General features: G+C 41.4%; 1 protein-coding gene across 3 annotated transcripts in view; it reads left to right on the top strand.

The window, feature by feature from the left end:
* LOC134360234 (eyes absent homolog 1-like) overlaps positions 1-27816 on the top strand; it is a 284150-nt gene that overhangs the window by 246234 nt on the left and 10100 nt on the right. For all 3 annotated transcript variants that reach the window (XM_063074347.1, XM_063074328.1, XM_063074337.1), the window contains exons 12-15: positions 22375-22433; positions 22550-22710; positions 24336-24450; positions 27413-27534. In XM_063074347.1, the coding sequence (XP_062930417.1) occupies positions 22375-22433; positions 22550-22710; positions 24336-24450; positions 27413-27534 (457 nt within the window). The remainder of the gene's footprint in view (positions 1-22374; positions 22434-22549; positions 22711-24335; positions 24451-27412; positions 27535-27816) is intronic.

The following is a 27816-nucleotide window of genomic DNA, read 5'->3' as shown; positions in this document are numbered from 1 at the left end:
GGCATATAGGTGAGGGTAGTGCAGTGGATGTGATCTATATGGATTTTAGTAAGTTATTTGACAAGGTTCCACATGGTAGGCTTATTCAGAAAGTCAGATGGCATGGGATCCAGGGAAGTTTGGCCAGGTGAATTCAGAATTGGCTTGCCTGCAGAAGGCAGAGGGTCGTGGTGGAGGGAGTACATTTGGATTGGAGGATTGTGACTAGTGGTGTCCCACAAGGATCGGTTCTGGGATCTCTACTTTTCGTGATTTTTATTAACGACCTGAATGTGGGGGTAGAAGGGTGGGTTGGCAAATTTGCAGATGACACAAAAGTTGTAGGTAGTGTAGAGGATTGTCAAAGATTGCAGAGAGACATTGATAGGTTGCAGAAGTGGGCTGAGAAGTGGCAGATGGAGTTCAACCCGGAGAAGTGTGAGGTGGTACACTTTGGAAGGACAAACTCCAAGGTAGAGTACAAAATAAATGGCAGGATACTTGGTAATGTGGAGGAGCAGAGGGATCTGGGGGTACATGTCCACAGATCCCTGAAATTTGCCTCACAGGTAGATAGGGTAGTTAAGAAAGCTTACGGGGTGTTAGCTTTCATAAGTCGAGGGATAGAGTTTAAGAGTCGCGAGGTAATGATGCAGCTCTATAAAACTCTGGTTAGGCCACACTTGGAGTACTGTGTCCAGTTCTGGTCACCTCACTATAGGAAGGATGTGGAAGCATTGGAAAGGGTACAGAGGAGATTTACCAGGATGCTGCCTGGTTTAGAGAGTATGGATTATGATCAGAGTTTAAGGGAGCTAGGGCTTTACTCTTTGGAGAGAAAGAGGATGAGAGGAGACATGATAGAGGTGTACAAGATGTTAAGAGGAATAGATAGAGTGGATAGCCAGCGCCTCTTCCCCAGGGCACTACTGCTCAATACAAGGGGACATACAAGGTAAGGGGTGGGAAGTTCAAGAGGGATATTAGAGGAAGGTTTTTTAATCTCAGAGAGTGGTTGGTGCGTGGAATACACTGCCTGAGTCAGTCGTGGAGGCAGATATACTAGTGAAATTTAAGAGACTACTGGACAGGTATATGGAGGAATTTTAGGGTGGGTGATTACATGGGAGGCAGGGTTTGAGGGTTGGCACAACAATGTGGGCCGAAGGACCTGTACTGTGCTGTACTATTCTGCGTTCTATGTTTAAGAAGTGTTTAAGCAGGTTTCAGCAATATTAGGTTTTAAAAGCTGGAATACAAAGAGAAGGAAATTTTGTTGCACCTGTACAAATCATAAGTGAGCCACTCATCTGGAGGAAGGAGTTTAGTTTGGAAGGAAATACTGATGTTGGTGGAAGCACATCAATGTCCAATGAACTACAATCACTGCAATCTGCAGCCTGTACTTTCCCTTTTAAGAAATGTACTTTTGCACCATTTAAATGAAAACACGATTTAACAATTTCGTGAAGAATCTGACAAACTTGACTCCCAGGAACGCAGGTCTGGCACTTTGAAGCGGACGAAGGTCAGCCATCGCCAGAAGAGATAGCGCAGTGGCAGACTTCAAGCTAGTTTAAAGCATCAAGGCCGGAGAGCAAAAAAATGAGCCCACCGCTCCAGGCCAGCCAAGATACCCTGCATAATCCCGTCCCATCTGCCTGCATTTGACCCATCTCCCTCTCCTCTTGCTACTACAGTACAGGAATCTTGGGATTCAAGTCACCAGGTTCAGGAACAGTTGTTGCCCGACAGTCATCGGTCCGGTCTCCTCGACTGGCGTGGATAGCTTCACTCGCCTCAGTTCTGTTCTGACTCCACAGCCTATATTCTCACTTTCAGGGACTCTGCCTTTGTTATGTTTGGTTTTACATGGATTCTACTGTATTTCTTTATTTTGCTGTTGGTTTCTGCAAGAACATGAGTCTCAAAGTTTTACAAAAAGTTCAAAGTAAATTTTATTATCCAAGTACATATGCATCACCATATACAACCTAGAGATTCGTTCTGCTGTGAGCATGCTCCGCAAATACTAACAGTAACAGGATCAATGAAAGTTCGACCAGAGTGCAGAAGACAGCAATAAATAACGAGAACATGAAATAAAGAGATAAGGGGTCCTTAAAGTGAGATCGTTGGTTGTGGTGAGTGTAGTTATCTCCTTTTGTTCAAGAGCCTGACGGTTGAGGGGTGATAACTGTTCCTGAACCTGGGGCCCTGGTACTTTTTACCTGATGGTAGCAGCAAGAAGAGAGCTTGACCTGGGTGGTGAGGATCTCTCAGAATCAGAATCAGGTTTATTATCACCAGCAGGTCTTGTGAAATTTGTTAACTTAGCAGCAGCAGTTCAATGCAATACATGACGATAGAGAAAGAAAATAATATAAATAAGTAACTAAATAAATCCATCAATTACAGTAAGTATATATATGTATATTGAATAGATTTAAAATAGTGCAAAAACAGAAATAATGTATTGTTTTAAAAAGTGAGGTAATGTCCATTTAGGAATCGGATGGTAGAGGGGAAGAAGCTGTTCCTGAATTGCTGAATATGTGCCTTCAGGCTAAAGTCCCTCCTTCCTGATGGTAACAATGAGAAGAGGGCACGCCCTGGGTGATGGTGGTCCTTAATGATGGACATCGTCTTTCTGAGGCACTGCTCCTTGAAGATGTCTTGGCTACTATGGAGGCCAGTAGCAAGATGGAGCTGACTAATTTTACAACTTTCTGTAGCTTCTTTTGGTCCTGAGCAGTTGTTTCCCCATACCAGACGGTGATGCAGCCTGTCAGAATGTTGTCCCCAGTATATCTATAGAAGTTTTCAAATGTTTTAGTTGACAAACCAAATCTCTTCAAACTCCTAATGAAATATAACCACTGTCTTGCCGCCTTTATGCTTGCATTGATATGTTGGGACCAGGTTAGATCCTCAGAGATCTTGACACCCAGGAACTAGAAATTGTTCACTCTCTCCACTTCTGATCCTTCTATGAGGATTGGTTCAGGTTCCCTCGTCTTACCCTTCCTGAAGTCAACAATCAGCTCTTTCGTATTACTGACATTGAGTGCCAGGTTGTTGCTGCGACACCAATCAACTGGCTGGTATATCTCATTTCCATCTGAGATTCTACCATTCTCCATCTGAGATCTCTGATGATGGATGCTGCTTTCCTGCATGTACGAGGGGTGATTGATAAGTTCGTGGCCTAAGGTAGAAGGAGATGAGTTATCCAGCTCTCGCTGCATGCACGTGCAGTTCAACTCTTTGAGTGATTACGCAGAAAGTTTGAAGTTAATAACTCATCAGTTAATAACTCATCAGGGGTGATTGATAAGTTCATGTCCTAAGGTAGAAAGAGCTGAGTAATTAACTTCAAACTTTCTGCATAATCGCTCAAAGAGTTGACCTGCATGTGCCTGTAACAAGAGCTGTATAACTCATCTCCTTCTACCTAAGGCCACAAACTTATCAATCACCCATTTGTGGACACTTTCTGAAGATCCAAGATCCGTATGCTCCACGACCGCTGGACTAAGTGTGTAAATGTAGGAGGGGACTATGTTGAAAAATAAATGTGCTAGGTTTTCTAACATTGCCTCCTTCTACCTTAGGCCCCGAACTTATTAATCACCCTTCGTAGGCGTGCTCAATGGTTGTACATGGTATACATACTTGGATAATAAATTCACTTTGATCTTTGAACCAGAATTTTCAAAGATGAGAAAGAATAAATTATGAGCACATGTTGCACACACAGATGCAGTTATAGATGATCTAAATGATGTGTTAACAATAAGTCAAGTGGTTTATAGGGTAGATAAATAGAGTCCTTTGGTAGGAAACTCTAAGCCAAAATAGTTTAAATTTGGATATAGAGAGAGTCGTTCAGGTGTGAAGACAATGAACACTTCCTCGGAAGAGGATTAGCAGAAATCTATGATAAGAAACACGCTTGACAGGAGCTCCATAGTACTACAGCTCTGTCTCCAGTACTTTGCACTCTATGTGGTAAGGTTAGACCGGCAATCCATGGGAACTGAAATGCCCTGGATAGGTCAGGTACAGTACGTTACCACTGATGCAGACATATTAAATCATAATCATGTGACAACACCATTCACTCCTGCACAACCTTTTGAATGGCCTGCTGACCACAGCTGAACTGTTTGATCTTGTGTACAAAGAAACAGCATCTACTGTATGTCTTCATGATATTCATTTCAAGCTGGAAACAGAAGTTTATTATCAAGCAACCGTTCTTTTATTTTTCATGTGCATTCTAAAACTTCATCTAATGTAATGATATTAGATTGAGGATAAAAAATGCAAACAAAACTAAAATGGTCTCAACAAGTAGCAATTGAGTAGTCCCACTTGCCAGTCCAAACGAGTGTCTCAGTCAATTTCTGTTCAAGTCACTTAGTCAGTAACCTGATAGCGGCTGCTGATGGGCTCTGAGGTAGTGTCTCAGTTAATTTCATGGTATTTCATTAAGGCAGTAATGTGATACCTACCAGAGTTGCACGTTCCTCCACTGAACAATCAGTTAAAAAAAAAAGAAAATGGAAAACACAGATCTGGAGCAAATACCAAACTGCTTAGACAGTTTGAACTGTTCCTTAATAGGAACTGGGTAGGCACCACAACTCTCTGCATAATTAATCCACAGTATGCTTGCATTCAGCTGGGCAACAGTCCCCACCACAAAAGGAATATTGTGAGAAAAAGTAAATCACAAATTCTGAGACTAGTAATTGAAATTATACATGTTGCAAATATATTGATTATCAGTTATACCAAAAGCAAAGATAAACCTATCTAACACTTCAACTGCATTAAATTGTAAAGTTAGTACAGTTCCCTCTTACTGTTCTTAAACAATCTCTTGTACATGCCCAACAGATTCTCTTCTAATTTTAAAAATGCAACTTCTTTGTCAATGTATTTTCAAGGAAATGCCCTGCAACAGCTACTTTTAAGTCTGCAAACGAAATTAACATAATGTCCTGAAAAGTTAGGATATAGAAATGTTATACAGTACATATTAACAGTGATATGGACTGAGTGGCAGTGACCTTGTAGACATTTTCCCCTAAAGATCTTGTAATCCCTTTTTCAATGTCAGTTGCAATCAAGCTTCTGTTAAGGTGGGTCTTTGGCCTAGTAACAGGAATGATATCACACAGAATGAATGGCTAGATCTCCTGAGCAATAAATCAGGAAGTAAAATATATCTATTTGAAATCACTTTTTGATTATCTATAAATATTCAAAAAGTGATTTCAAGTTGATAAATTTTATTACAAAATGTTATTAGAAAAAAAGCAATCTAAAATTGAGCTCTAAATGTGAGGTGAAAATCATATCTGAAATATCACAGACAAACTTTAAAAAACAAATTCCCATTTAAGTTGATAGAACTTTCAAATAATTATCCGAGTGGGCAAGAATTGACTCATAAATTTAGTGCTTTTAGGTTCGGGTAGATTGTTGAATAACAATTAAGCAATAAAATGATGTTAAGAACTCCACCATTCATTAAACCTCAATATTTCCAATATTTTTGCAGTGAAAATTCTTCATAAATATCTGGAGTTTTCATCACTGTCTGATCACAGTAAGGTACAATGGGATATCTTGCAGGGAAGCTGTGACAGCAACGTTCACAAAGAAATCCTCTCCATGATTTTCATTACTAATCACTGATCTTTATTTTCTCTTGGAGTACACATGATAGCATCAAGTTAGGATGTTTACCTCCTTGCTGGGGTGGGATTGGGGAATATGGATGATGGTGGAATAGAGGGAATGGGGACGCCACGGTAGTGCAGCAGTTAGTGTGACGCTAGCACAGCTTGAGGCGCTCCAGTGTTCCGATGCCATTTCTGCCGCTGCTGTCTAAGGAGTCTCTGTACGTCCTCCCCATGGAATGTGTGGGTTTCCTTCAGGTCGTCCAGTTTGCTCCCACAGTCCGAAGGTGTACTGGGTAGGTAATTGGTCATCATACATTGTCCCGTGATTAGGGTAGGGTTAATCGGATTTATCAGAGGTTGCTGGGGCAGTGTGACTCAAGGTGCCGGAAAGGCCTACACTGCACTGTATTGCCAAATATATAAATTGTGGCAGAGTTAACAGTAAACTTTACAAGGCAGCTTTCTGGTTGTGAGTAATTTGTTGGTGAATCCTGGAGGGTTGTTGTTCAATTATAGTTTTTGGCTTTTGTTTAAATACTGGATAGAAAAGTCTCTCTCTAATAATCTGGAAAGAAAAATTCTGTTATAACGTCAGAGAGTGGATTATGCAGGAGCCTTTTCTCATTTTAAGGGATAATATAGATTTGTCTGCAAGTTTCTTGTCCAAAGGATTTCGCAATGCCAACCTTTGTTGGCTTTCCCTTTATCAGCCCTGAACTGCTGTCACAATAAGAATAGACTGGGTAAGGATGGGAGATTTCCTTCCCTGGAAGACATTAGTGAACCAGATGCATTTTTACAATCATCCGGAAATTTCATGGTTAGTACTAAGGTTTTTTTCTAATGTTTAAATTCCAGATTTATTTAATTACTTGAATTTAAATTTGCCAGCTGCCATAGCAGAATTCAAACCTGTGTTACTGGATCAGTTCACCAGAGCTCTGGTTGCTAGTACAGTTACTTAACCATTTCACAACTATACCCATTGGCCCTGACCTTACAACCTTCTGTCTCGGAGGCAAGAGCGCTGCTTACTAGGCCACAACTGACATTGTGAGGGGACCTGCAAAGCGTTCCCACAAAAGGGGAAGAAGGGAACTAATCAGTAATGGAATTATCATTAGTCTTTAGCATACATTATCATCTGTGTTCAACATCGGAAGCTTAAAAGTAGATTAGAGGGCCTACCATTTATCCACCTGACTACAAAATGTCGTATATTACTGAATAATTACTATAGACAGAATTTTTTTAAAAACAGAAAATGGTGGGAACATTCAGCAGGTTGGGCAACACCTGTGGAAAAAGAAAGTGAATATGTCAGGTTCTGACAAAGGGCCTTTGACCTGAAACTTTAACTCTATTTCTCTTTCTGTAGGTGCTGACTGACTTGCTGAGTGTTTTCAGTGGTTGCTATTTTTCTTTCCGATTGCTAATGACAGAAAGCCAAAGCAATGGGTCAAAAGGAGTTGGGAGAGCTTTCCCGACAGTCAAGCAACCCAATGAAACAAAATCTGTTAATTTACTCTTTAGTGAGGAATTATATATATACAGTGGCATGCAAAAGTTTGAGCACCCCGGTCAAAATTTCTGTTACTGTGAATAGCTAAGTGAGTATAAGATGAACTGATTTCCAAAAGGCATAAAGTTAAAGATGACACATTTCTTTAATATCTTAAGCAAGAAAACTTTTTATTTCCATCTTTTACAGTTTCAAAATAACGAAAAAGGAAAGGGGGCCAAAGCAAAAGTTTGGGCACCCTGCATGGCAGTACTTGGTAACACCCCCTTTGGCAAGTATCACAGCTTGTAAACGTTTTTTGTAGCCAGCTAAGAGTCTTTCAATTCTTGTTTGGGGGATTTTCACTCATTCTTCCTTGCAAAAGGCTTCTAGTTCTGTGAGATTCTTGGGCCATCTTGCATGCACTGCTCTTTAGAGGTCTATCCACAGATTCTCGATGATGTTTAGGTCGAGGGACTGTGAGGGCCAAGGCAAAACCTTCAGCTTGTGCCTCTTGAGGTAGTCCATTGTGGATTTTGAGGTGTGTTTAGGATCATTATCCTGTTGTAGAAGCTACTCTCTTTCCAACTTCAGCTTTTTTACAGACGGTGTGATGTTTGCTTCCAGAATTTGCTGGGTATTTAATTGAATTCATTTTGGAAACAAGTCCTGTGGATTGATGAAGTTAAAATAGAACATTTTGGCCGCAATGGCATGGGGAACATTTACTGGTAGAGGGAAGAATAAATTCAATTAAATACCAGCAAATTCTGGAAGCAAACATCACACCGTCTGTAAAAAAGCCGAAGTTGAAAAGTGGATGGCTTCTACAACAGGATAATGATCCTAAACACACCTCAAAATCCACAATGGACTACCTCAAGAGGCACAAGCTGAAGGTTTTGCCTTGGGCCTCCCATTCCGCTGACCTAAACATCATCGAGAATCTGTGGATAGACCTCTAAAGAGCAGTGCATGTAAGACAGCCAAAAATCTCACAGAATTAGAAGCCTTTTGGAAGGAAGAATGGGTGAAAATCCCCCAAACAAGAATTGAAAGACTCTTAGCTGGCTACAAAAAGCATTTACAAGCTGTGATACTTGACAAAGGGGATGTTACTAAGTACTGCCATGCAGGGTGCCCAAACTTTTGCTTTGGGCCCTTTTCCTTTTTTGTTATTTTGAAACTGTAAAAGATGGAAATAAAAAAAGTTTTCTTGCTTAAAATATTAAAGAAATGTGTCATCTTTAACTTCATGCCTTTTGGAAATCAGTTCATCTTTTACTCGCTTAGCTATTCATAGTAACAGAAATTTTGACCGGGGTGTCCAAAGTTTTACACACTACTGTATGCAAAAAAAACTACACAGGTTCTTCCTTTTCTGAAAAGGATTCCTTAGAAGTAATTGTAAATTTAGCAGGGGTCTGTGTGGAAGTCCTGTGAGAATACCTAAACTATATGCAGTAATCTGAAGGAAAGGTGCCGTGTGTCAGATCGCTCATTTGAAAATTTAAAAGTTGTATCTAAATAATTGTACTTTGCAACTTTGAGAGACGATGAAATATATTCCAGGTTAGAAAACTACTTTTACAACTAATACTCACCTAGCATATTCCAGTCTTGATACAGAGTCTTCTCAGTCTGCTTTTATTTAAAGATATAGCACTTTATCAGGCTCTTTCAGCCCAACAAGCCCATGCTGCCCAGTTACACCCATGTAACCAATTAACTTACTGACCTGTACATTTTGGGATGTGGGAGGAAACTGGAGCACCTGGAGGAAACCCACACAGTCATGGCGAGAAAATGCAAACACCTTACAGGCAGCAGTGGGAATCGAACCCCTGTCACTGACTCTGTAAACTGTTGTACTAACTGCTATGCTACTGTGCTTAGAATACAAAGCCAGCTACTGACAGTTGGCATAACTTCTCAGTGATCAGGCCAAGTTTGAAGCAACTGTCAAAGAAAGACGAACTATCTTAGACTCATACTTTCACTGGAAATCATGTTCAGCCATTAAGTGGGCACAGAACCCTGCGTACAGACTATAGACGTCACATTTTAATAGTTGATGCACCGATGTCAGTGAAGCAATTACAGTATAATGAGTTTAGTAAAGACACTTCTGGAGAAGAAAACTTTGTAATAATTCTTATTAAAAACAATTGAACTAAAGGAGGTGCCAGCTTCACTGTAATCAAAAGTGGAAAGAGTGAACAATTTCAAGTTCTAGGTGTCAAAATCTCCAAGGATCTAAGCTGGGCGCAATATAACGATGCAGCTACAAAGAAGGCATGATCTTGACTATATTTCATCCAGAGTTTGAGGAGACTTGGTATGTCACCAAAAACATTCTCAAATTTCTACAGATGTACTGCGGAGAGCAGTCTTACTGGCTGCATCACCATCTGGTATGGTGGTGGGGAGGAATTGGGGGGAAGTTACTGTACAGGACTGAAGTAAGCTGCAGAGAGTTGTAAACTTAGTTAGCGCCATCATGGGCACTAGTCTCTGTAGTATCCAAAACATCTTCAAGGAGTGATGCCTCAAAAAGGCGGTGTCCGTCATTAAGGACCCCATCACCTTGTTCTCATTTCTACCATTCAGGAACAGCTTCTTCCCCTCTGCCATTTGATTTCTGAATGGACATTGAACCCATGAACACGGTCTCACTACTTTTTTATTTCTATTTTTGCACTACTTATTTAATTCAATTATTATTATATATACACACACATTTACTGTAATTCAGTTTTCTTCTCTACTACTATGTATCATATTAAGTCAACAAATTTCACAATGTATGCCGGTGGTGTTAAACCTGAGTCTAATAAAGTAAAGGCATCCATTAATCTTACGATACCATGGATCTGCGCCTGGAAAGTCTTCACTCTCCAGGGCGCAGGCCTGGGCAAGGTTGTATGGAATACCGGCAGTTGCCCATGCTGCAAGTCTCCCCTCTCCACGACACCGATGTTGTCCCAGGGAAGGGCATTAGGACCCATACAGCTTGGCACCAGTGTCGTCGCAGAGCACTGTGTGATTAAGTGCCTTGCTCAAGGACACAACACGTTGCCTCGGCTGGAGCTCGAACTCACGACCTTCAGGTCGCTAGTCCAATGCCTTAACCACTTGGCCACTGATTCTAATAGCACACAACAAAAGAAACAGAATTTTTATTTCTGGAGCTGACTCAAGCACTTCCTTTCCTCATTCTTAGAAGGTGATTAGTACTCTTAAAGGGGGAATGGCCATGTGCAGTGGATGTCATGTTCGAGGACTGATTACTGCAAAGTCAGATATTGAAACCAAACAAGATTCACATGGGAATGACTGCTTTATATACCTTGGTTCTGAAGAGAATTAAGATGCAGTGTGGGGTGGGGAGAGGGTAGGAGTTTTGTGAACAAGGAAGATAAGGAGTGGGAAGAAGTCATGAATAAGTAGAGAGTTGGCAGCCATAGCTCAATACTGCGGTTAGGGTGAGTGTCAGCCAGGAATATTGTGGTAAGACTAGTATACAGGCCATCGCTGGGGGAACCGGCGTAAGGGGAGGGTAAAGTTTGCTGGTATTCTGGAAGGATTCGGATGGCTGACATCCAATTGGGTTAGGGTATGGTTGTTGGTGGAGTAGATGGCATTTGGTGAAGCATCAGATTGATGATTGGTAGACTGTGGGGGTAGTGATGCTGAGTGGCAGATCAGTTGGTGGGATGAGTGGACAAAAATCACAATGTGGAGATAAGGGGGTTAAATAGGATGGAGGGGTTTGTAGAGGGTCTAATGGAAAGACGTAGTGATGTCTGGCTCTATTCATTATACACTTGAAAATGCTTTATTGTATTTCATTAGTGTAACTGTTTTAGTTCTGGTGTCATATATTTTTGTAACTGTAAAGGAACATCATGGAAAGTCCAAGACACAAACGGTTCTACAGATACTGGAAATCTTGAGCAACACACACAAAATGCTTGAAGAACTTAGAAGTCAGGCAGCATCTATGGAAGGGAATAAACAGTCGACATTTCGGCCGTCTTCTGATGAATATGGAATAACGGGAAGGAGGTGGGGAATCAGAGAGGGGTGATAGGCAGGTCCTGAAGGTGGGGGGGAGGGGGCTAGGAGAAGAGAAGGAGTAGGAGTGTAACCAGAATGAGGAATGGAAAAAGAGAGAAGGGGAGGGGGGAACAGAGGGAAGTGAAATATCGATTGCCTGTTTCCCTCCATGGATGCGGTCTGACCTGTTGAATTCCTCCAATATTTTCTGTATGTTGCTCATGGAAAGTCCATTCTATTGACCCTCCTGAATGATCCCTACATTTGAATATTTTTATATCCTTATCTGGAATGTCAATATGGGATCTTGCTGACTTCTTGTTACTAATTTAAATTTGCTTTTATATAGAGCATGGACATACTGTAGGCACTCATTCCCACAGAGACCTTATTGACCATCAGCCAACTATTTAGGCTAATTCTCCTCTCATCTCATTTGATTCTCCCCACACTCCCAATGAGTTCCCACACCAACACCCTCCCCACCAGATCCAACCACCTACGCATGAGGAGCCGTTTACAGTGGCCAATTAATCTACCAGCCCATAGGTCTTTGGGATGTGGGAGGAACACGAGGGCACATGGAGGAAACCCACATGATCACAAAGAAAAGGTGTAAACTCCATGCAGACAGCATCAAATCCAGATTCCTGAAATTAAGGCTATGTCCGCACTATGCTGGATAATTTTGAAAACAAAGCTTTTTCTCTTCGTTTTGACCCTCCGTCCACATTGAAATGGCGTTTTCATCCCCCGAAAACAGAGCTTTTCTAAAACACTCTCTAGAGTGTGTAAATTTGAAAATGATTGTTGCGTGTTGTAATGTGGACAGGGTAAACGGAGATATTTTAAAACGCTGTCATAACAACAATGCTTTTTCTGCTTCTGCTTGGTACTGCGCAAGCACTGCCGGACGGCTGTTATAACGTGCAGTCGGTGTGAACGGTGTGAGAGTTAAATTGTAAAGTGAGCTTTTTTGACTAGATCCCCTAAATTGATTTGATTGAGTCTACCTTTAAAAATATTAATGTCAGAAATACTGCGCAGGTCTGGCGGCAGAAGATTCCACTCTCTTGTTGATCTTGGGTAGAGGACGGCTTCATGCGTGTGTTGTTTACTTTATTGTCTACGTTAATAGCTTGTTTGGAATTAAACATCTCCACGTTCGCCGCTGCTTTGCTGACTTTGTAGTTGTTTGTAACTCGCAAAAACAGCTCGACTTCATTGTCTGTCTAAACGAAGAAGTCCAGTCTGCTTTTTCCAGCGGAGTTTTTCTTTGTATTCCTTGAAGACATTGTTGAAAACTTTCTTTTGCTGTTGTCGTTGGTACTCTAGTTTTTGACCAATGGAAATAGCACAACCCCGCTGCGGAAGCATAAATATTATACCATTTCCTCTTCGCTTGTTTTCTGTAGATGTGTCTGTGCATGCCCAGTAGCAGTAGATTCGCCAAAATACAGTATCCGTTTTAATGTGGACAGAGATATTTTGAAAAATGCCTGGTGTAGACGCCTGTCATTTTTACTCGAAACAAGCGTTTTCAAAATTATCCGGTCTAGTGTGGACGTAGCCTAAGAGACAGCAGCTCTAATAGCTGTGACACAACATCACTTTGCTGCTTGCTTGCTCTTTGCTCCAAGTGAACAAATTAGCTCTAGTGACCTTGTGAATGGTGTGAAATTCATTAAGGTTCCAATAGACATAAATAACCTCAATGCAAACTTCAGTAGCCATTTTAGATGTACTTTAACCATGAACCCATAAGTGCTCATGACTTCAGGAATGCACTTCAATAACTGTCTGATACAAGATTTCTGTGGAGTGTATGCGTCCCCAAGGAAATTCTTCCGGAAAATGTGCAATGAATACCTACTGGGATGATTTCTGGGCTCTGATCCAAGAAATACATAGATTGAAAGGTTTTTTTTTCAACAATGAAACAAGACTAAGGGATCGGAAGGGACATAGGGCAAGTGTTTAAATTGCTGAATCGTTCCAGTGTAAATTAACGAGTATTTTGTTCCTCCCATGGAACATAAAACCAGTGGACATGACCACATGAGCTGGAAGGAAAGGTCTAACAAGGAATTGGCCATAACTTACTTTCTTCAGAGGATGAGGAAATGGGCAGACGCACTATCATAATCTTCAATAATTAAAAACACAGTGGGTTGCTATTCCTGACATTTGCTTTTGGAGAATGTGCATTCCCTGGGCACAGAACACAGGATATAGAGGAGGAGACCTATTTTGCGAAATGTCCAGCCCAAATCCTGCCTCCCACAAAAAGCATGGAAAGGAAAGAATTGGAGTGGGAGTTTTTAGAGATCATTATTTGAAGAATGAGGTAAGTAATCCATCTTTTCGATGTTCATTTGGCTTATAAAAATTTACTTAGCTGGAGATGGGCGAATGTGTGCCGTAAAAGGCAACTTTTTAAAGAAAACGTGTCCAAAAAGACATTGTTTACATAAACCTTGACAAAGTCTTGCATAGTAGGCTATTATGGAAGGAGGACTGCCTTAAAGCCAGGGTGAGCTACCAAATCGGATACAAAGTTAGCCTGGTGAAAGGAGAGAGAGGGTTGTAGTGGACAGTTATTCGGCCTGGCGGCTTGTGACCAGTGGTATACCACAGGGACTAGTGCTCAGTCTTCTTCCTAGAGTAAGTAAGTCTAAAACTAGAGGAGATAGATTTAAGGTGAGATGATAGAAAATGATTTGAAGGGCAGCTTTTTCACACAGAGGATGGTATGTAATTGGAACATGCTGACAGGAAAAGCTGTAGAAGCAAGTACAATTATAATACTTAAAAGACATTTAGGTAAATTCAGATATAGATTCATTCATTTCTCGCATATACTTCAAAGCATTGTTTGCATTAACAACCAACATACCTAAGGATGTGCTGGGGGCAGCCTGCAAGAGTCACCACACATTCCGGTCCCTATATTGCATGCCCACAATGCTTGGCAAAGCAACGCAGAGCACAATAGGTGCATGGATAGATATGATTGAGGGGGATGTTGGACAAACACAGGCAGATAGACAAGCTCAGACAGATATCTTGTTTGGCATGGATAAACCGGGTCCAAGGCCCTGTTTTCCTGCTCGATAACTCTATGATTCTATAATTCTATGATTCTATGAGTGCCAAAATAACAAACTCACAATTTCTTCAATATGTTAATGAAAGAGGTAAAATATGAGACCTACACACAGATGTGCCATGTTAATGAATGCATTCTTAAAGAAAGCCTGAATGGCTTCTATGAAGCATATTTATTCTGCTTGTTTATTAGTACTTGGGCATGCTGGCAAAACTCTCCATTTGAGTTGACTCTCAATAATGAGTCTCCACAGTGCATATGTTGATAGCTGTCCCATGTTTAGTGATCTATATACCAGTCAGGATTACATTGTAATTTCGGCCAATGATATGGGAAAGTTGTGGGTTATGTAAGGTGTTGAGGAGATAATTCTGTTCCTGTATTCACATTTCAATGGTCCAAGGACCATGGGTCTGAAGTGCACACCAAAATCGCACTGGGGAATTGTTGCGGTCCATGAACACCCACACTGTGCACTCTAAGCTGTGTGGGTGTGTGGCCGCACAGTAACTGAAATGCTCCCACGTATATAGCTTTTGTTGCCACGCAGCTGGAATTTTTCTTTTATATAATGTTTCATTAAAGTGCTGCACAGTTTTCAGGCTGTGTAAAAATCTCCTGCTCAGAGCAATGCTTGGTTCTCACAGCTGTAAAAAAAATTAGAGGGAACGTTTGCCTATTTAATAGGACTGGATGGTGATTGTCTGATTATTCTATCCGTTCTTGGATTGGAACTTTACTCAGATTATGACGCATGCACATCGTGGTAAAAGCAAACCTGGGATTAGAATGGAACTTTGTGCCACAGGCTCAAATACCTGGTGTGCTTCAGGTATGGATCAGTTGGCAATGGTCTCTGAGTCAGAAGCCCGTGGATTCAAACCCTACCGCACATAGGCCTAGACTCAGTGCAGTACTGAAGGAATGCTGCATTGTTGTTGCAGCAGTAGTCTTTTGGATAAAAACTTGACTGAGGCCCTGCTTGCTTTCTCAGCTGGCACTACTTTGAACAGTTCTGACTAACTCTCAGCTCTCACTCTGGTTTATTGGAAGAGATGTGCCTTGTGCTGGATGTGATTGATGGGATTATATTTAAACCTTGGCCCCCAAGTAACGCTGTTTCGTTTGGCTATATCCATGTATGGTTGAATGACAATTAAACTTGAACTTGAACTTGAATTATCTGGTTATTATCGCATGGTTTAGGTGAAGTTCCTGCATTGCAGTAGCAACTACACACCAAAAGTGTACTTGCTATTGTAAGTACTTGTGGTGTGTATACTATGTATAAAAGTACTTCACTGGTTGAAAAGCTCTTTGGGACATCCTAAAAGGATGTGAAAGGTGCCAAATAAATGCAAGTCTACCTTCTTGCCATTTAGGATTAAAATTTTGTAATTTCACATCTAGAGCCTTCATTTTGGAGGTACTGGTGGAAACTGTCAAATACAGAAATGCTTAAGCTTTGAAAACTAAACAACTTCAGAACAGTAGGGTACTTGATTCATTATTTTTACCCAACTATAAATCTAAAAAAAATCTATGAAAAGCAGAGAAACCAAAATATTCACAGAGCACAGGTGGCCCACCTATTACATAGCCCAAAGACCACACACCATTCTAACATCATGTCGATTGGTGTGATTTGGAAGTGTTGTTTGTTCTCAGAGCATCAGTCCACCTTTGTGAGAAGAAACACATAGACAGGCAATCAATCCTTCACGGATTTGGCCGAGGCTTGAACATGTTTATTCCACAGAGCCAATGCACATCTAATGGTCTTGGCAGCATATGGGATTTTCTTTATGGTCGATGAACACCAGCTAGCATACATGCTTGACAGTACAAGGTCTTGATCTAGTGGGAAGGGGTTTAAGATGTCTGGCGACTAGGGTCTGCTAGATGGATATTAGCCCTTGGACACAAGTCTTTCATCAGATATGCACTCATTCTCTCTCTCTCTCTCACACACACACACACACACACACACACACAGAGTCCATTTAGGAATTGGATGGCAGTGGGGAAGAAGCTCTTCCTGAATCATTGAGTACGTGCCTTCACACTTCTGTACTTCCTTCTTGATGGTAGCAATTTTTTTGAAGCGTGTATCGTACCAGACATTCTGGCACATGGTGTCAGGATTAACCAGGTTACGTTATGAACGTTCCTGACTTGACCCTTGTATTTTTTACGAAGCCAAGTGGCTAGCTCGACACTCAACGTGGCATGGATGGAAAGCGTTCTCGGGGGTGGCCCGACCTGGACTCAAACTCGGGAACCTTCGCTCCAGAGTCCAGCGCTGATCTCACTGTGCCACCAGCCGGTCGGATGGTAGCAATGAGAACAAGACATGACTTGGGTATTGGGGGGGGGGCGGTGGGTGGATCGTTAATGATGGATGCCACCTTTTTGAGGCATCGCTCCTTGAAGATGTCCTGGATAACTATGGAGGCTAGTGCCCATGATGGAGCTGACTAAGTTTACAACTCGCTGCAGCTTATTTTGATCCTCTGCAGTAGGTCCCTCCATCCCCATACCAGACGGTGACGCAGACAGTTAGAAGGCTCTCCACTGTACATTTGTTGAAAATTTTGAGTGTTCTTGGTGACATACCAAATTTTCTCAAACTCCTTATGAAATATACAAGTAACCTTTTTTCCCAATGCCTCCTCCTACTGATTTCCAGCATCTGAAGGATCTCTTGTGTCCCTAATTAGATTTAGTCAGCTCAGATAGACAGACCACACCATTCATGTAACCAGCACCAGATTCCCAAAGCAGATTCTTTGTTTTGAGCTCTCACATGGCAAGAGCTCACCGGTAGGACAAAGCAAATTATTTAAGGATATTCTCAAAGCTTCTTTGAAAACGAGTAATATTCCCCACAGGCTGCTTAGAATCCCTGGCCTATAACATTCAAAATGAATGGTATTGAGAACTTTGTGTCCATGCACTGGGGACTGACAGAAACCTCAAACAAATGGTGGAAGGCATGCATCATCTCCCAAACCACTCAGCATTTAGGGGCAAGTTCGCCAATCCCACACTGAACTGATTAGCCTCCTCAGAATGTACAGAGCTGGAATAGAAACAAGTTGTTCTTGATCCTGAGGGACTGTCTCAGTACAGGAAGATAATGGCCATGCACAATAAACATCAGCGTTTACCAATAGCGTATAAAAGTGAATCAATACAGGAGGAAGTTTGATTTTGTTTTATAAGGAATGAAATGATTGACCCACACTGAATGGAGCAGCGAAAATTGCTCTGTGTTCTGAAAAGGTAGAGTGATACAGAAGCTCTTGTGTGGGTACAGTAGCACAATGGTTAATTTACTGGGCTGATATTATTGCCTATTGGTTTGGAAGAAGGAGTTCAAATCCCACCATGATTGCTGGGGAATTTAAATCCGGCTAATTAAATAAACCTGGAATAAAATGCTAGTGATGGCAACTGTGAAACTACTGTTATGATTTTTAGAAACATCTGGTTCACTAATGCCCTTCAAGGAATGAAACCAGCTGTTCTTCCTCATTCTGACTGACACTATTGCCCAGACACAGCAATGATATTGATTTTGAAATGGCCTCACATATAGTTCCAGGGATAATTAGAGATGGGCAATAAATGGTCCAAATTGAACAAATAAAAAAAAATAATTCCACACATGAAAGCTAGTTGCTCTCTTAAGAAAGCTAGTAGTTTTCTGTCCAGAACTATGTCAATGAAGATGGATAAGGGCTGCTCGCAGAGGCCTTTTTCCACACATTCTCAACTAGCCAAAACCGTTCAAAGTTTATGGAGACCCCTCAGAATCAGAATCAGCTTGAATAACCCTGGCATATGTTGTGAAATATATCATTTTATGACAGAAGTACATTGCAATACATAATAAACTATAAATTACAGTAAGAAATATATACACAAAAGAATTAAATAAGTAGTGCAAAAAGGGAACGAAAAAAAGTGAGGTAAAGTACGTGGGTTTATTGTCCATTCAGAAATCTGATGATAGAGTGGAAGAAGCTGTTCCTAAAATGAGTATGTGTCTTGAGGATCCTGTACCTCATCCTTGATGATAGCAATGAGAAGACGGCCTGTCCTGTGTGATCAGAGTTCTTAATGACAGATGTCAGCTTTTTGAGGCATCGCCTTTTGAAGATGTCCTCAGTGCTGGGGAGGCTAGTGACCACAATGGAGCTGACTGAGTTTGCAATTTTCTGCAGCTTTTTCCGATCCTGTGCTGTGTCTCATCCATACCAGATGGTGATGCAACCAGTTAGAATGCTCTCCACGGTACATCTGTAGAAATGTGTGAGAGTCCTTGGTTACATACCAAGTCTCCTCAAACTCCCGATGAAATATAGCCACCATCATACATTCTTTGTAATTGCATTGGTTATGCTGGGCCAAGATAGAACTTCAAAGGTGTTGACACCCCAGGAACTTGAAACTGCTGGTTAAACTGCATTCAATTGATTGCCAATGATCGAGAGGACGGGTTACCTGAAAAGACATTGAAAATGGTTGGGCACGCAACAGGAATTCTTTGTTTCAGGTCCTTAATATGCATCTAGACTTGTGGCTTTATTTAAAGGCTCCACTCCGAGTGCTTGATCTCAACACTGCTGTGGTGAGTTGATGTTGACTGACACCATCAAGGACATACACTCAATGTCCACTTTATTAGGTACTCCTGTACACCTGCTCATTAATGCAAATATCTAATCAGCCAATCATGTGGCAGCAACTCAATGCATAAAAGCATGCAGAGATGGCCAGAAGGCTCAGTTGTTGTTCAGACCAAACATCAGGATGGGAAGAAAAGTGATCTAAGTGACTTTGACTGTGGAATGATTGTTGGTGCCAGATGGGCTGACTTGAGGACGTCAGAAACTGCTAACTTCCTGGGATTTTCGTATACAACAATCTCTAGAGTTTACAGAGAATGGTACAAAAACAGAAAAAAAGAGCCAGTTCTGTGGGCCTTGATAATGATGGTGCTCAGGGGAGAATGGCCAGGCCGGTTCAAGCTGACAGAAAGGCGAATAACCACATGCTAACAACAGTGGTGTGGAGAAGAGCACCTCTGAATGCACAACATGTCGAACATATGGATGGGCCACAGCAGCAGAAGTCCACACTGGATTCCCCTCCAGTACCCAATAAAGTGGCACCTGGTTATGTATGTAGAAATGTGATGGGAAAAGGCCGTCAATATTGTGAAGGCTCCCACCCACCCAGCTTATGGACCGTTTATCCCACTCACATCAGGGAAGAGGCTACATTGTATCCACAGCAGGACGACCAGACACAAAAACAGTCTCCTCACCCAACCTGGCAAGTTTATCAACACCTCCACCCATTAACCCAACACCCCTACGATCACTACATACACATTACCTGGCATTATCTTGTGGACATACAATCAGTCTATGTATATACTTGCCATACTTGTACATTATGTTTTATAGGACTGCTTTTATATTTATATTTATTTTGTGTTTTATAATTGCATTCCTTGCGCTTATTGTGTGTACTGAAGAACGAAAATAAACTATATTGAATCTTGAATTTTCAGTTTTGAATTAGGATCCATTGAAGTGTCTTGCAACATAACCCAAGTGTTATCGTTGGGCAGGTTCCGTACTATTTGAATTTCACAAACCCGGTGTTCAGAAACCTAGCAAGCTTTAAGGTAGCCATTAATGTATAAGTTTCAATTTCACTGAGTTTTCACTAACACTATTAACTGATGTGAACTCTTGTCATAATTTGATTTACAATAAAAATGGCTGCAGTTATTTTACAGGCATGTGCAAAAGGTCACATCCTTGCTTCCTAAGGTATCAGGTTTAGGGTAAGCTACAGAGTTATTTAAAAAAATGCTGAGTGTTTATGGGACATTGTGGCTCAGTGTGTTAGAGGACTCTCTTTCACCTTTGGGACCTGTGTTTGATTGCAGCCCAGACTGAAAGGATTAAAGTTTCCTCTCTGCCCTCTGTAAAGATCTCACAGAAAATGAGTTCCAGCCTGTCAAAGAGGTTCTAGTACAGCACAGACTTATCCCTACCTGCCACTAAAGTGGAAGCCTGAAACAGGGAAGAGGTTTGAGAAGCAAATCTCCAAAGTTGGAATCAAGACAAAAGCAGAACAGAAGCTTTACTGTACGTATCAGTAACAGAGTACGTGATCAGGGAGTGGTTGATGCAGACTCTCTGTGTAAATACTTGTCTTTCCTGAGCACTGGCATGCTATTAAGACAAGATCTAACAAATAAAAAAGGTCGTCAAGGTGGTCGGTTCTGGAAGAGAATATTGAGCACGTTTAACTTTGTAATATTATGTTTGGAAATAATTTACTATTTCTGAATTAAGAAAACAAGCTGGCACTCACAGGCACGCATTCCATTCCATTATTTATTTGTGTTATAATTCCACATCTCTCTCGCCTGGCCTCCCGCATGTAGTCTCTATAAACTGGGTTCCTCGAATTCTGGCTTCTCACTTATCCCTGATTTTAATCACCACCCCCCCCCCATCTTGACCTTCAGCTGTCAAAGCCCTAAAAGTTTTGAATTATATCATTAAATATTGCCGCCTCTCAAGACTTCTCTTCTCCTTAGAAGACTGTGTTTATGATTTTGTTCTGGTCACTCTCGTGACACTATGTCCTTTTAAGGGCACAGTCTCACTTTAAAGGACTCTACAGCTCACGATTATTTATACATTTATTTATTTTTGTATTTGCACAGTTTGTCTTCTTTTGCACATTGGTTGTTTGTCAGTCTTTGTGCCTGTTTTTTCATTGATTCTATTGTATTTCTTTATTCTATCGTGAATGCCCGCAAGAAAATGAATCTCAGGGTAGTATATGGTGACATATATGTATTTTGATAATAAATTTACTTTGAACTTTCTTTTTGGTTGCTTACGTTCTTGTTATATTAAAGATGCTCCATAACTGGAAGTTATTGGGTGGCCGGTGGTGTCATGGCATCCACACCAAACTTCCAGGTGAGTGGTCCTGGGTTTGAATTGGGCCAGCTCCTTGCACACATTCCGTCCGTGCTAGGTTGAGCATCGAGCTAGCAATTTGGCCTTGTTAAAATCAGACAAACTCTAAAGAAATGACAAGATTGCCGCCCGATGCACCACAAGGTGCAGAGAGGGAAAAGAATAACTGGAAGTTATCATTGTTCTATTGTTTCCTTTCTCCACTATTTATCTCCCAAAATAGGACAAGTATCCAGTTTAGGCAATGCATTGAGACAGAACAGGAACGTTCCTTTCAATCTTCTTCCTTGCTGCTCACATTGGTTCACCTGCTAAAAACTGCTCAAATTAGCAAATCCACCACTGCCCACATATTTATTTTACAGAAAGCGCTCCTGTCAAAACCATTCTACATTTTCTAACTTTTCAGGATGAAAGTCAAGCCAGTGGCTTAACCCCCTTGCTGCTGAATGAAGCTCATTTGAGATTGACAATCGACTGGCTATGCTTCTAACTATAACACACTTGCAAAGCTGGGGCAGACTGCCTCCAAGCTACTGAACTGGAATGGATGTTTCAGCTTTCAAAGCCTCTGCACATTTACCACCAAATGAACATCTGCAAAAGGAATTTACTGTAACTTCTTCCGATAAAGTAGAAATACAGAGCCTGACAGAACCACTAAACATTTCCTCAGTAGCTGTATTTTCCAACAACATTCTTTTGTTCAGACTATGATCTTGCTCGTAGAATATTAAAAGCCAACATGGGTTTCAGCTTTGACCTTAGTGCCTTGAGAGAACACTGTTAAGTAAGACAGAACGTAGATATTGGTCAGAGGCTGAAGGTTGAAATCATTTTTCTGGAGTTCGATATAATCTTCCGATTCCATTTTCTTATCCCCCAATTGTTTCAGGAAACAATCTTTTTCATGGGAAAGTGCCTCACTGCAGACAACTCGGTGACAAGAATACTCAGTGTGCTGCAGTTTATTTAAACTCTGGAGTTTTTGTTTTGATTATATTTCTGCAGGAGTGTGACCAGGTCCACATTGATGATGTGTCTTCAGATGACAATGGGCAGGATCTGAGGTGAGCTTGCACAGAAAGTAAATCCCACACGAGCTGCATAATTCTCCAGTGTTTCAGCTGTGCATTAATTAATGGAACTAATGCCACTAACAGCCTTCCTCTCTCCTCCCACACAGCACATATAACTTTGCAACAGATGGTTTCCAAACAGCCGCAGTTGGTGGAAGCCTTTGCATAGGCTCTGGAGTGCACGGGGGTGTAGACTGGATGAGGAAATTGGCATTCCGCTACCGTCGAGTAAAAGAAATGTACAACACTTACAAGAACAATGTTGGGGGCAAGTATCTACAATTTGATGCTGAAGGAAAACTTTCCTGTCAATAGATCATGCCATGCCCAGGCCATGATATGTCACAGAATGACAACTCCACTGTAAAAGTTTCAGATAAAATCTCTTTATCTGACAAATCTAATATCCAAGATACAAAATGCTTCTTGTCAGAATCAGAAGCAATCCGGTTTACTTTCATTGACATATGTTGTGAAATTTCTTGTTCTGTGACAGCAGTATGGCGCAAGATATAAAAATTGCTATAGGTTAAAAAAAGTAGATAGTGCAAAAGAGAGATAATGAGGTAGTTTTCATAGACCATTGACAGATCTGATGGCAGGGGGAAGAAGCTGTTCTTAAAACATTGCGTCCAAGGCTACCTCCACACTAGACCAGATAATTTTGAAAAAGCCGGTTTCACGTAAAAACGATAGGAGTCCACACCAGGCGTTTTTCAAAATGTCTCCGTCCACATTAGAATGGATATTTGGGTGAATCTCCTCCTACTGGGCATGTGCAGGACACACAGAAAACAAGCGAAGAGGAAACGGTATATTTGGTGCACGTTTGTCCAGTTAGAGTAGAAAAGCTTAAAAGGAATTGCTCTTGGCTCTCGCGCAGGAGGACTTAAAACTAAAAAAAATACAAATACTGGAGCGTATGGAGGCAACCGACAGGGAGTTCGCGGACAGTATGACCCGGCTGGTGACGAACATTGAAAAACTGACTATCTCTGTTGCATTAATAAAGCACCTTGTTAAATGTATAAAACATGTCTGCATCAGTGTTATCTTGTATTTCCATACCATGTTACATTAAGCTGTTACACATCTATTATCAGAGAAGTTCTTGCATAAATAGGTAAACCACCTTCATACAGGCAAGGACAGAGAACAGGGCAACAAAGTGAGTATATTTATTTATTCAGTAAGCTATGGGTCAAAGTATTTGGTGAGAACATTTCTAACTCTTCTGGCTTTAGGCTCGTTGCCGTCTGTTCTGAAATTGTTAGGTAGTGCGTTCAAGGAAACAGTGAAATGCCACGCTGCCGCCATCTGTTCCGGCACGTCATGACGGTGGTTTTAAAAAGCTCTGGTTACACCATCCACACTGCAATGGATATTAGGTGTTTTCAGATTTATTCACTCTGGAGACCGTTTCTGAAAATCTCCGTTTTCGGGGGATGAAAACGCCATTATAATGTGGACGGAGGGTTAAAATGAAGAGAAAAAGCTTCAGTTATGGATTTATCCGGTCTAGTGTGGACACAGACAAAGTCTTCAGGCTCCTGAACATCCTACCTTTGTCAGCCTCAATGAAGAAATTGCTCTCAAAAGCAAAGAGCAGAATGCAGAAAAAAGCAAACTCCACAGGATATGATAGAGGACCATATCATGGTTAATTAAGTCAATAAATCATCCATTATATTGGAGGAGTTTAGTAAATGCAGTAACTCGGCACCATGGAGATATCCTGCATTATTTTTACTGGTGAATTTGTATCTGGCCTCACATGAAGGATGGCCAAATACTTGACAGTTATACTTTGCATATTGTTTTCCTGGCTAATCTTGGCTACAGAACTATGCAGCAGCAATGTGCATTAAGACTTGGTTCTGCGTCACTGCACAGGTTTAATCGGGACGCCCAAGAGAGAAGGGTGGCTGCAGCTGAGGGCAGACATGGAGGCTCTGACTGACCTGTGGCTGACACACGCACTGAAAGCACTCAGTCTAATTAACTCTAGGTAAGCCACCTGTGGTTTTCTGGCCCTTTCTCATCCAGCTGTGTTGACAAGTTTGGGAAGGGGAATAGGTGAAAGACATACTGGAGAGGGTGCAGAGGAGATTCACCAGGATATTGCCTGGACTGGAAAGCTTTCATCATGATGGGACTGACTCAGAAGAGGACGCTAATGTCCATAAACAGTATTGTTTGTCAATAGCATGTAAAAGTGTATCAATGAGATGTTATGTTTCGGCTGCAAAAGCCGTTAATGAGACTACAATTGGAACATCACATTCGGTTTTGGTCACCTTGCTCCAGGAAAAATGCTATAAAGCTGTAGAGAGTGCAGAGGATGTTACTGAGTGACTGAGTTATGGATAGAGGATGGGACTTTTTTATTGCAGCATGGGAGAATGAGTGGTGATTTTATAAAGGCTCATAAGATCATGAGGGGCATAGATAAGGTTAATGGACAATCTTTTTTTCCAGGGTAGAAGAGCTAGAGGGCATGGCTGTAAAGTGAGAAGGGAAAAATTGAACAGGAACTGGAGGGACATTTTCACACAGTATCTGGAATGAATGGGTGGCAGCGTAGAGATATGTCTCCACCAAAGGAGGTGTAAGGCACTCCTTCCCTCCACTAGCCTGCAGGTCAGCCTTGGGTAAGGTGCAGCACCTGCTTAACCCCATCGATCAGGGTCATCTGAAGCCATGGGACCAGGTGGTGAATGGTTATATGAGCAGCTGGTGCATATCACAAGTCCAGGTTATGCAACCACTGATGCCAGGCATTCTCTAGAGAGTATTGAAAATAACTGGGGTCACCCATCATGCAAAGACACTGCCCAGAAGAAGGCAATGGCAAACCACTTCTGTAGGAAAATTTGCCAAGAACAATCATGGTCACTGATAGATCATGATTGCGCACATCATACGAGACAGCACAGAATGATGATGATGCTGTGGAATGAAATGCCAGAAGAAATGGCTGAACAGATACTTTAAAAACATTTAAAACATTCAGGTGAGGAGATTCCTAGGATTTTCAGAAGGATCTTTGTATTCTCACTGGCAACAGACGAGTCGCAGTGGACCGGAAAGTAACAAATGTTGTGCTATTATTCAGTAAGGGAATTAGAATTAATCCAGGTAATTATCGGCCAGTGAGGCTGTTGGTGGTGGTAGGGATTCTACTGGAGAGGATACTGAGGCATAGGATTTATGCACATTTGGAAAGGCATGGCCTGCTTAAGGGCAGCCAGCATAGTTTTATACAGGATTGATTATGTCTTACAAACTTGATTGAGTTTTTTGAGGAGGAGGCAAAGTTGCTTGATGAGGATAAGACCATGGATGTTACCTATGTGCAAGGCATTTGACGAGGTCCCTCAGTGTTATTTTATTAAGAAGGTAAGGATGCATGGGATCCAAGGTGAATTGCTTCTCTGGAATTGGAACTGGCCTGACAATAGAAGACAGAGGGAAGGGGTGAAAAGCCATTATGCTGGCTGGTGGTCGGGACCAGTGTTGTTTCACAAGAATCAATGCTGGGAACTCTGTTGTTTGGGATATATATCAATGATGGATGGATGGATTAGCAAGCCTGCAGATGACACCAACTAACGTAGAACAGTGTAAAGGACTGTCGAAGAAAACAGAGGGATAAAGATTGGTTATGGATATGGGCAGAGAAGTGGTAGATAGAGTTTAGTATGGGCAACTGGGATGCACTTTAGGAGGTCAAATGAAAGGAGGAATTATACAGTTAATAGGGGCCCCTTAGTACCACTGAGGTAAAAAGGGATCTTTGGGGCTAGATTCATAGTTCACTGAATGTGGCTACATCAGTAGATAAGGTGGTAAAGTAGGCATTTTGGACTCCTTCCATCATTGGTATGGGTGTTGAGTCATACTGCAGCTGTATAAAACTTTAGTTGAGCGACATACACAAAATGCTGGAGGAACTCAGCAGGCCAGGCAGCATCTATGGAAAAGAGTACAGTCGACATTTCGGGCCGAGACCCTTCATCAAGAGACGCTTTGTCAGTCTTGATGAAGGGTCTTGGCAGCATCAAGATCAGCACAACATTGTGGGATGAATGGCCTGTGTGGTGCCGTGTCATTCTATGTTCTAAAGTATATGGATAGGAAAGGTTTAGAGAGATATGGGCCAAATGGGAGTAGCTTAAGTGGGAATCTTGGATGGCATGGACCACGTGGATTGAAGGACCCATTTCTGTGCTGTATTTCTCTATGACTGTGGTCGCTCCTACAGTAAAATGGCCTGCCAGAATTCACTGTAAAGAATCAAAGTTCAAGTTCAAAATAAATTTATTATCAAAATACAGCACATGTATGTTACCTATCGAATATTGAAAGACATAGATACAGTGGACATGTAGAGGATGTCACCTGTGATGGGGAGGTCTAGGACCAGAGGGCACAGCTTCAGAATAGAAGGATGTCCCTTTAGAACAGAAATGAGGAGGAATTTCTTCAGCCTGTGGGTGGTGAATCTGTGGAATTCGTTGCCACTGACAGCTGTGGAGGCCAAGTCATTGGGTATATTAAAAGCGAAGGTTGATAGGTTCTTAACTAGTAAGGTGTCAAAGGTTATGGGTAGAAGACAAGAGAATCAAGTTGAGAGGGAGAATAAGTCAGTCATGATGGAATGATGGTGCAGACTCAAAAGGCCAACTGGCATAATTCTGCTTCTCTGTCTTATGGTCGACTCTCTTGAGATTCATTTTTTGCAGGCATTTACAGGAATAAAAGAATGAGAATGTAGCACAACTGGCAATTTGAACAATGCTCAAGAGAGACCAGACCTCTTGTTTTCTCAGAGAATGGTTATAAAAATTATTTGCTTTCAAGATGATAGGCGAATTGTTTTGGTATGATAAAGTGTTACTTAATGAAACCCTGAGGCATTGTGTAGCTCTGCTCTAAAAATATTTTGAGTCAATTGATTTATTTTGCAGATCAAATTGTGTGAATATTTTAGTTACAACAACACAACTGATACCTGCCCTTTCGAAGGTATTATTGTACGGACTGGGTACGGTCTTCCCTATAGAAAATATCTACAGCGCTACCAAAACAGGTAAGCACATTGGAATGTTAACGACTCTTAAAAACCTATTTTTATTCTAAATTATACGTAATAATTGGCTTGTGTGAAAATAATGCCCAGACAAAGGCAGCGCCTGAATTCAGCAAACACTAAATTTGCTCATTGTTGACTTTAGAATCACTGTGAATGACACTAATAGATAAGTAGACGAAATGCAAACAATTAAGGCAAGCTACTTTGAATTGAATGTAGATGATTAGCCAACGTATTTGGCCCAAGAACAAGAAAGTGTCAGTGCAGCTTGGTTGCTCT

The sequence above is a fragment of the Mobula hypostoma genome, chromosome 2 (assembly GCF_963921235.1).
Source record: "Mobula hypostoma chromosome 2, sMobHyp1.1, whole genome shotgun sequence".
Classification (NCBI taxonomy): Eukaryota; Metazoa; Chordata; class Chondrichthyes; order Myliobatiformes; family Myliobatidae; genus Mobula; species Mobula hypostoma.
Note: the sequence above shows the minus strand (reverse complement) of the source record. Positions and strands in the feature narration are given on the sequence as shown.